Below are 10,711 nucleotides of genomic sequence, written 5' to 3'. Positions count from 1 at the left end.
GGATCCTGCTATGACGAAAGTCATTGCACAAGTTTTTCCTCAAGCAGTGCATCAATATCTTTTATGGTACATACTAAACAAATTTCCAGATAAATTAGACCCTTTGACTTTTCAAAATTATTATCAAAGTATAAAGAATGTCATTACAAATTCTACAACACCTGATGATTTTGAGAAGTCATGGGAAGAGGTTATCAAGTGTGCTAACTTAGAGAAAAATGATTGGTTATCGTCGATGTATGAATTGCGACACAAGTGGGTGCCGGTATATTTTAGACATGTATTTTGTGCTGGAATGTCAAGTAGTCAGAGATCAGAAAGCTCATATTCATTTTTCAAGAGGTATATTTCAAATAAGAACTCATTGATGAATTTTATCATCCGTTTCAATAGGGCACTAAGACACCAAAGACATAATAAGTTAGTTGCGGACCATATTGATATAAATGAGCAACCCAAGATTAAGACAAATTGGACAATGGAAACTCAAATGGTTAAGTTGTATAAAAAAAGAAATGGCTGAAATTTCAAAGTGAAATGGGCGAGAGTCATGGTTATTATGTACAACATGCATTTACAAAAGTTGACTCAGTGGTTTATCATGTGATGAAATTTCAAAGTTGTTTTTCCTCCAAACCAAAGGTGCTTACACATGATAAATAGAGGGACTATATATCGTATAATTGTATGAAATTTGAGTTTGAGGGCATTCCTTGCAGACATATGTTACATTTTTTCATATCAACCAAGTTTTTCATTTACCTGATATGTATATACTTAAATGATGGACACGAGAAGTAAAGGTTGGAGCAATATATGCTTTGGGGAAGTAAAATTTCATCGATGTTGAGGCACTCGAGGTTATCCTATAAAACTTCCATGTTAATTGATGATGCATCTTTGACTGATGAGAGGGCAAACTTCTTGGATGAACAATTTGATTGTATCTATAACAAAATTCAAGAGATAAACATTAGTAAAACATGCGGTGATGGAAGTAAAAGGAAGAAATCCATGGATGAAGGTCTTGGTATTATTGATCTTTTTTCAGTAAGAACAAAGAGATGTGGGAAAAGATTAAAATCATCAAAGGAGAAGTCAATCTAAAAGTCCAAGATATGTCATAGATGCGGACATCGAGGTGTGTCACATGACAAATGCAACTGTCTAATTTTGCAGCAAAGGTATGTGTCAATTAATTCTATATTTCTATTATTATTTTACTTGCAAACTAAAATTCTTTTTATTATATTACATTTTTGTAAATATGATGATGTGTTGATTGTCAGATCTACTGAAGATAATTATTATAACAGCATTGACAACACATATGAAGTAAATTTGATATCTAGAGTTGGTACTATCAAAGTTTTATTTTCTTAAATTATAGTGGATCATTGAGAAAATGAAGTTAATAATTATCTTTATGGTTGCATGTTCTAACAACATGCGGTAGGATATTTGTAATTATCTATGAGGACTAGTAATCGTCTATTTCCTTTATTTGGCCAATTAGAAAGTACATTTCATCTTTCTTTTATTGAGCTAGATCATTAATGCAAATATAATTACTAACTTGCTTTTTAAATTTTTGTAGATAACTGGTGCTTTACTTTTTGATATTTTTTTGTTGAAATACAATTCAATGACTTGCTTAAAACTTGCATGCGGTATCTAGAAAAAGAACAGAAATGTACTCTCTTTTCAAACTTTTTTGTATCCTTAATTTCTTCCTCGAGCATTATGTTATGAGTCTCAAGGATATGTAGGATGTCATGAATCAGAATATTAGAGCATGCATATATTTTTAGATCTCTAAATTATTTTATGTTGGAAATTGTACAAGAGAATTTAGTCAAGTTTTCATAATCAGAGATGCCTTCTTGCGCTCACCAAGAATTTAGTCCTGGATTTTTTTACTTTTATCCAAATGAAGCTTTTAGTGGATTCTCTAGTTACAGTAGTTTGCCTCTCCCATAAAAAGCAAGGAAAAGCATCAGATCCTTTTCTTTCTCATGCCCTTCCTTGTTCAAGACTAAGAAGTCAAGTTAGGAATGATGCGAGTTACAAATCTCTAATAATAGTTAGGGCTGCAAAATTATGTTTTTCTAATATTCTCTTGTGGTGATGTGCATCTCATTGACTAAACTGTGAGAGACAACAGTTTGGATTGACATTGTCCATGTTTATGGTCATTAATGCCTAAGAAAAGAGAGATTCAAATGTTATCCTTTGCACACAAGAGGTAGGTACATATTCTTGGTTGTTTGGTTAATTTTTACTGGTTGCCCTTTGTAGATGACATTGAAATATTTGAAGTTTATCTCTTACTTTTGCATCTCGCTTGTGTTTAAATGATTCAAATATCTGTGCTAATCTTCAATTGCAAGAATAACTTATAGTGTAATATCTATTGTATTCGTTGGAGAGTTCTTCGATGATCTAGTAATATCTATTATATGGTGTTCGATTTGGTTGCATTTCCTAGATTAGAATAGCAAAATTTTATGCACTTGCCTTCATTTGTACTCGCAGGTTGGGCTACCTCACATTCTTTAATTGACTCTTCTTCTCGAGATAGCTCTCCAGGTTGTAGATTCTATAAGCTTTCTATTTACTGGGGTAAAATTGGTATGCATTTCTGGGTTGCAGTTGCATTTGGCTCCTCTTCCAATCCACTTTGTTTTAGCAACTAAATCTTTGGAAGAGGATCTTGAACAAGTTGTAGAGATCTGTATGCTATTTGATTGTGACTTTTATGCTAATTAAACAACTATATCAACAATAAGCTAGAGTTTGTTCTCCATGTACATTGTTTGGTAATGCGGGTTTATGTCTGGGTTGAAAATTTCCTTGTAGTTGTTGATTTTTTTTCTTAGATTTCTGATATCGGTTGAACTTTATCATCTGAAAGGCAAACTTCATTGTTTACTTGCTCTGCTATGCACTCACAATTTACTATTGGTGCTCCCTTCCCTGCCTGCTCCAATTGTCACTAGCTAATTACATTCGTAACATCCTGTTGTGATTTAGTTGGAAGGCCATGTTTCTGACATAATTATTTTCAGTACACTATAATTGTCCTTTTGTTTACTTACACTTAATGATGAATGCCAAGAAATTTTGTCAAGTGATTGTCTATGCAACATCAGATCACAAAGTGTTATCAAATTTTAATTGAATAGAGTCACTATTCATATACTTCATAATTCAAAATTTCACTAAAACACACATCTTCATTATTTTTTATAAAAGACATGTCATTTCTTATAAAAGGGAAAAAATTATACTAGAAGTGGAGCCAAATCTCATTTCTTATAAAAGGAAAAAATCATACTAGAAGGGCGGCCAAACCTAACCTTCAAGTATAGCTTATTTACAAAAACTCCAACCACTTACAATGATCTCTATAGTAATGCAAAACAACGTTGTAAACTTTGTATCAGTATAAATACAAAAGAAATCCCACGTGAAACTTGCAATCCAAATTGCCCCTAAGTATTAGCACAAAAGGATCATATCGATTCTCCATCTTCAAAAGCCTCCATGAGTACAAAAATAAAAAATCCACAGCCAATAGCACAATAATGAAATCCAGTAAATACTAAGAATTCCACAGCTTCATAAATCTTGAAATCAATTTCTTTGCAGACTATCCACTAACAAAACATTAGCCAAAACTTCCCAACACACCTTGCACTTCCTCAGCTTCTACACACACACCATGGCACGAAAGCTCCACCATAACATCATCAAGTACCCACATAAATTTTAAAAGCTTCCAACTCCAATCAAAGATAAAAACGAAACTGCACACCTGTTCCTTGGCACAACACTGCAAACATCTTCAATAAGCCATACAAGCCAGTACACAACCATTAACAAGCAATCAACATACCAAAAGATAATCCAGAATTTACCAACTGCACATCCTCATATTCTCTACTTATCTTTACGAACTTGCACACCACAAAGATCATTACCGTCTGTTGTTCAAATCAGAAAATGATGATCAATATCACTACCTGTTTTGTTGCGTCACTAGTTGCAGAAAACTTGTATAGTTGGAGAGATCAACCAGAATTAAGATCTTCATATCAAATGCAATAGCAGAACTAGTAGAACCAAGAAATTCTCATTGGCTGTGAGTAAATAAGAACTCACAATTATTTGAATAGAAATGTCGTCAGGTTTCAAGAACCTCTGTGCTTATCGGCAGGAGACGGATCGGCGAGAGAGGGAAAACTTAGCTTCGTCGCAGCAAGTGAGGGGCGCGTGGGGAAAATTAGTTTCGTCGCAGTATAAGGAAAACCTAGTTTCATTGCGGCGAGGGAGGGAAGCTCGGCGCAGCAACGGTTGAAATCACAGTGAGGGAGGGCAGGGCACGAAAAGGGCTGGAAAGCCTAGACTCGCAGGAGGTTGCTGCGAGAGAGGGCGAGACGTGGTGAGGTATTGCTGTGGCGTGGCGTTGCGGCGTCACGGTGAGGGTCGACGACGAGGAGAGCGGTGAGGAGGGGTTTGGCGGATTCAGATCGGAGGGCAGCGTCGTTGAAGAGGGAAGGTGTTGCAGCGAGAGAGGGCAGGGTACGGCGAGGGAGGGCTGGTGAGGGCGCGACAAAGAACTTCGGCGTCGCAGTGAGGGTCGACGGCGAGGAGAGCAACGAGGAGGGTCAGCATAAGAAAAATAGATTTTAAGGGAAAAAAATTGACGCATATGTTTTTTTTAAAAAAATCATATAATGACGGGGCTATTCCACATAAGCGGTCTGTATGATTCCATAATAAGAGGTCCGTAGGCTAACATTTCTGTATATATATAACATAACAAATGAGATACATTGAATTAAAATCTAAATACAAAAATTTAATAAATCGTACAATGATCTAATCAGTTTGACGAGTGATCAAGTGATCTAAGGGGTGCTAGATGTAGTTTCTACCAAGGTGCGACTTCTAGAAAGCTTCTAGACGCCAGGGATGGAACCAAGCATAGCGACACAGGAAATTGGATAATTATTAATTTTATATATTGCAAATAGAAGTTGGTCAAAGCCATAAAGATGTAGAGTGCTGATATCTACTGTTGGTGCTATCGCTAGGATCAGTCTTTCTCATCCATCACGTCCAAATTTAGACGATTCGCTCGTCTCTAATACCTCCGTCAATCTATCTCTAGACTAGTATTAAGGAGGTAAATCACATATTGCTACTATTTATTAGTACAAATGGCCAATGTATAGAGGAAGACATGCTTGGACGTGAAAATAATAAATCCAGTTAACCTCGTTCACTAGCCCTGAGGGTGACTAGGCTTGTCTTACGAAATTTTTCCACCGGCCATCAGGATAAATCGAGAAGCACGCACAGCGGGCAACCTAGAAACCCAACCTCCTTTAGTTGTGCGCCCTATGTAAAGAAAAAAATTCTACAAATATATCATAGTTAGGGATCAAACTGTGAATACCTGAGTGACAATTTGAATATCCTATTACGACGCCATAGCCTCGGGCCATTTTTCTAGTCCATCCTGTTTTCATATGAGATGGATTTGAGAAACTCAGGAATTTTAATTTTCTTCAAACCATGGGGAATGATGAAAATAAATACAAATAGAATCCATCATGCGGACTAAACCTTTACCGGCTAACAAGGTGACATTACTTTGCACAGGACGATAGTTAGGACTCAGAGAAAAGTGTAATACTAGCTTCAAATTAGGCTTAAATAGACGACGGTAATTAAGAGTCACATAACAAGATTGCTTTATGCCATAATTTGAAGAAATTCACCCTAAAGCTAGTGCAACAGTAAGATATTTAGGTTACCACCCAAGTATCCACAGTTTGATCCTTAGTTATAGTAAATTTGTAAGAATTTTTCCTCCAACTGTGGTGTATAACTAAAGGATGTTGAGCTTCTTAATCGCTTGTCGCGAGCACTTTCCAATTTATCCTAATGACCGATTGAAAAATTCTATGAGACTAGACTAATCATCTCAAAGCTAATTATTGAGGTTAACTAAGTCTATCATATAGAATTTGAAGAATTTCAACAAATAAATGGATGGTATGGCACAATGACCAAGAGTTGTATGGTGTTTCCGAATATCAAATAGTTTAATAAGTTGAAGAAACTCATATAAGCTAGCCAAGTTAAGATCAATGGATCACTTAATTAACCAAGTTTCATAGTCAGTGAGATGTGAATTATCGGTGAGCTGGCTAGAAGTTTGACAGAAAGAAGACTTGATAGGGGAACGCAGGGAATGACGAGGGACGCCTGCAAACATTGACAAAAGGAGGAGAGAAAAAAATCATTAATAAGCAAACCATGGGAGGGTCCCTGGTGCAACTACTCCAACGATTAAGTCAGAATCTCAGAAGAAAAACAATGACTAATGAGAGGTAGGTAATGGACTTGGGTATCTAAGCCAACGGTGAATGACCCATTTTACAATATCTCCTGTAATCTCCGCATGTAATAAGGCATCATATCACCGCTTGATAATTTATCTAATCTTTATGTTTCTACTTTATCCCACAATCTCATCGTAGGTACAGGGGTATTGCATATATATGTGAAGATATAATCTTCTGACTTTTTGACAAATTCACATGTATTAATAATGAAACAGGCTCATGAGCCAGAAGGCCTATTGGGTTGCCAGTCAGGGGATGGACCACAAACATAATGTCCAGTCCTTTATGAGTAGTGAATGGACTATGATAGTGTCCTAGAGGCAGGTTGGGCCCTGCAGACAATCGATAAATTGGGGAGATGGGCCTTGAGAGCCCGTCTAATCGGTACTAGCCGATCCAAAAAGAGTTCGTTCGATCGACATTAGCTGATTGGGAGATGAGGGGAGCAGAGCCCTATAGACATTCGAAGAGTTTGAGAGCTGATCCATGAGAGCCCGTTCGATCATCATTCGGGAGATGAGGGGGAACAGGACCCAGTAGGCATGCAGGGGAGTTGGCTCTTGAGATCCCATTCGATTGACATTAGTCAATTAGAAGATAAGGGGAAGTAGGGCCCTGTAAGCATCCAAGAGAATAAGGAAATTGGATTATTGAGGGTCCATCCGATTAGCTCGCTGAGGACTTTGCAACATTTGTTGCAAATTAATTTTCTTCATTTGCTTTCATTAATCTTTATGGTAAATTTGGCCCGCTGAAAAAATGAATTTATCTAACTAAAGAATTAATTAATCTAGTTAAAAAATTAATTAGGTATTATTAATAAAAATTAATTAGGTATTATTTTTAAAATTAAATATAAAAAATTACAAAAATATAATTAACTTATAAAATATGATATTATTTAGACATCTTTAATAATAATCCTATTTTTTTTAAAAAAAAAATTTATTCTAACTGGCACTTAATTTAGACATCTATAATTTAATTATTTAACACGTTGTGCAGTAAATCCGTTGTTACATCACCAATTAATGTCAGCACTTAACTGGGCCAAAACCAAAGCCCAACAATTGTTCCTTTGTTTTCTGTAATCGGTAAAATTAATTGCTGGAAATGTAAAAGGATAAATATGCATGAAGGAACCGAAACGTCTCAGTTGTTCTAGCTCCTTCCACCTTACCGTTGATCTCCCCATCGACGGCTCATGGAAGCTCCTCGGTCGGCACTCGTGACGCAAGCCGTGACTTGTTTCCCTGCATCGACTGCCCCAGACGGCGTCGTTGCGTAAGTGATAAGCTCACACAACACGAGGCGGTGTCAGTGTTCTATTAAGACCTCACAAATCGCCTCCATATCCGCATCGTTTTGGAGAGCGAGAACGAGACAGGGAGAGTGAGAGAGAGTGAGAGGAGCGACAATGGCGGAGGAGGTGGTGTTACTGGATCTGGGGGTGAGTCCTTTCGGGCAGCGGTGCCGGATCGCGCTGGCGGAGAAGGGGGTGGCGTACGAGTACAAGGAGCAGGACTTGGACAACAAGAGCCCGCTGCTGCTGCAAGCCAACCCCGTCCACAAGAAGATCCCCGTCCTCATCCACGACGGCAAGCCGGTGTGCGAGTCCGTCATCATCGTGCAGTACATCGACGAGGTGTGGTCCGATGGCGCACCGCTTCTGCCGGCGGACCCCTACGCCCGCGCCCAGGCGCGCTTCTGGGGCGACTTCATTGACAAAAAGGTATTGCTATGCCCTCCACCTGTTTGATTATTGGTTGTATAGAATAAGCCTAGTTTTACCTTGCTAATTCGACTGGGTCACCGTACGTTAGACTCGATAGCAGAGGAGGTAGCTGCTAAGGAGGCTCTAAGCTTCTAAGCTGGCGGTGTTTGTTATTTTTTTAACTTGTTGTGGAGTTTGAGAACAACTGGCGTGAAAGAAATAGGCGGTAGGAAAGTTCTTTCTCTTTGGGAATTGATTGTGCATTTGATTTCTAGTTTTTTTAGTCAATATTAGAGATTGGTGGGTATTTCTGACTGTTTTCATTAGTGATTGAAGCAAATATTATTACCTTTCCCTTTTATCGCAATCAATCTTACTCTCCTTAATGAAGAAAGCGAGAGCATACCCAAAGTAGCAGCTGGCACTGAACTTCCAGGTACCAGTCAATTTGATGATTGGGTTTCTGACTATCCTAAATTACAGCAGCTGCAGGAACAGATTTCTAGTATATTAGCATTTTGAATTCTGAGCAATTCTTCTTTCTCAGTAGCATATTCTTTCTTCAGCTGGTCAATCTGGATTTCAGCCAGTAATTTTGTACTTGCAACTTCTTGCCTGAGAATAAATCTGTTTCTGCAGCTGCTGTAATTTAGGATAGTCAGAAATCCAATCATCAAATTGACTGTTACCTGAAGTTCAAGGAACACTATCTCCCCACCACCTTCCGCAAATGGATTTAGAAATTCATTTTCTTGCGCAAAAGATGTTGGTGTAGTCTGTAACGCTAAGTATTGCAAATACTCAAGGTACTCATCATTGCTGTCAGCATCATGGCCTTCATCCTCATCATCCCATGTTGATCTTGTTTTCTTGACCAAAAGCAGGAAAAAGAAAGTGTTTTTTTTTTAGAATTTATTTGTGTTGCTGAACTGGTTGGCGATCGGAATCAGATGGAAAAGAGTTGTATTAGTAACTTACATATGAACTTCCAGTCTTTGTTTCGCTGTGAATTAAATGCTAACAAGTCGTCTGCCTTCTGCTCTTTCTCCATGGACCAGATCTACGAGTACGGAACCAGACTGTGGAAGCTGAAGGGAGAGGCCCATCAGGTGGCCAAGAAAGAGTTCATCGAGATCCTGAAGGTCCTGGAGGCTGAGCTGGGCGACAAGAAGTACTTCGGCGGCGACGCTTTCGGCTACGTCGACATTGCGCTGGTTCCCTTCTGCTCCTGGTTCTACACCTTCGAGACCTGCGGTGGTTTCAGCGTCGAGGCGGAGGCACCGAAGTTGGTGGCGTGGGGCAAACGGTGCTTGGAGAGGGAGAGTGTCTCCAAGGCGTTCTACGACCCGGTCAAGGTTTACGAGATCTTGAAGCAGGTGTACGGATTCGAGTAGTCGACAATGAATCCTTCTCGAGTCAACGTTTCTGGACTCTTTTCCGTTATTTTTATCGTTATGGCCAACGTAGTCAATAGTTTGTTGGTACGTGTCGTGTGCTGTGTGGCTACTTCGTTGGAGTCGCACTGGGTGTGTTCGTGGTTCGAGGAGTCAATAAAATCGATGTTCGCACAGAGAGGGGATATTTTATTTTCAAATTTATAAAAAGACTTATTTATTTTAGAAAAATCCTTCACGCAACTCAAGTCTTTGTTGATTCATTTTTATTTATGTGTAATTTTTAATAGCTAATTGATCCGGTGATGATCTAGAAGGGTCCATCTTTAAGGAAGTTCAGAGTTAAGGGGGTGGTTAATTGAGAGACTAGTCGGTCAGAAGGTCCTTTGTCCTTGTCCGACCAGAAGAGTTCGGAGGGGGTTAGCCGAGCCTACAACACACCGAGGCAAGGGACTGCACACCGATCGGCACAGACATAGGCGCATGAGGCCAAAGAAGAGGCCGGTCGGACCGATCAAGGTGGAGTCCAGCGAGGCAAAGGACATTCACGTCGATCGGCCAAGACATAGGCGCATGAGGCCAAAGAAGAGGCCGGTCGGACCAATCAAGGGGAATCTGGCTAGACGGGCAGTCGACAAATAAGACGGGGGATACGTGCCAACTTCCTTCTGGGAGTCAATGTCGCCGATTAATGGTGCGTATGGATAGAATATCCTTTTGGGAGTCAGTTTCGTCGACTGACGGCGAGGAAGGACAGAGGATCGTACGGAGGAAGATCCCGTCGCCGTGGCAGAGATACGCTTGCCCCGTTATGGTAAGATGTCAAGGATCCTTTCTCAATGTTAGCTTTTGGGAAAAGTTTGGGAATACGCACTCGTCCGGGAAGCGTGTAGTCTACTCGCCGAAGCCCTATATAAGGAGAGGAGCACCGGAGGTACGCACATACGTCTTTGGAAGTTACTGTTCACTACTTCTTCTTTACTATGTTTTCCTCGCTTGCCGGTGTGTGACTTGATCGTCGGAGGGCTGTCGCTGAGAACCCCTTCCCGGCTTTGCACTAACGACTTGTGGTTGCAGAAACAGAGGAGCATCAGCGAAGACGAAGAGCGAGTCACCTCAGCGTTGCTTCCCGGTTGCCATCTACTCAGCTCCGTCTGTGGGAATCTCAACCTGAACCCAGAAGC

The 10,711-nt window shown here is 39.6% G+C and overlaps 1 protein-coding gene across 1 annotated transcript; it reads left to right on the top strand.

The window, feature by feature from the left end:
- Positions 1 to 7,744: 7,744 nt before the first annotated feature.
- Positions 7,745 to 9,703, top strand: LOC122027155 (probable glutathione S-transferase). The gene is made up of 2 exons (XM_042586047.1): positions 7,745 to 8,151; positions 9,192 to 9,703. Exons 1-2 carry the CDS (start codon positions 7,837 to 7,839, stop codon positions 9,525 to 9,527), a joined length of 651 nt encoding a protein of 216 aa, XP_042441981.1. The 5' UTR covers positions 7,745 to 7,836; the 3' UTR covers positions 9,528 to 9,703.
- The last annotated feature ends 1,008 nt before the right edge of the window (positions 9,704 to 10,711 follow it).

This window comes from Zingiber officinale, chromosome 10A, assembly GCF_018446385.1.
Source record: "Zingiber officinale cultivar Zhangliang chromosome 10A, Zo_v1.1, whole genome shotgun sequence".
Taxonomy (NCBI): Eukaryota; Viridiplantae; Streptophyta; class Magnoliopsida; order Zingiberales; family Zingiberaceae; genus Zingiber; species Zingiber officinale.
This window is presented reverse-complemented; position numbering and strand designations above follow the sequence as displayed.

Coding starts and splice junctions, on each gene's coding strand:
- LOC122027155 (XM_042586047.1), top strand. CDS start 7,837: ATGGCGGAGGAGGTGGTGTTACTGGATCTGGGGGTGAGTCCTTTCGGG. Junction 8,152..9,191: donor GCGACTTCATTGACAAAAAG/GTATTGCTATGC, acceptor TCCATGGACCAG/ATCTACGAGTACGGAACCAG.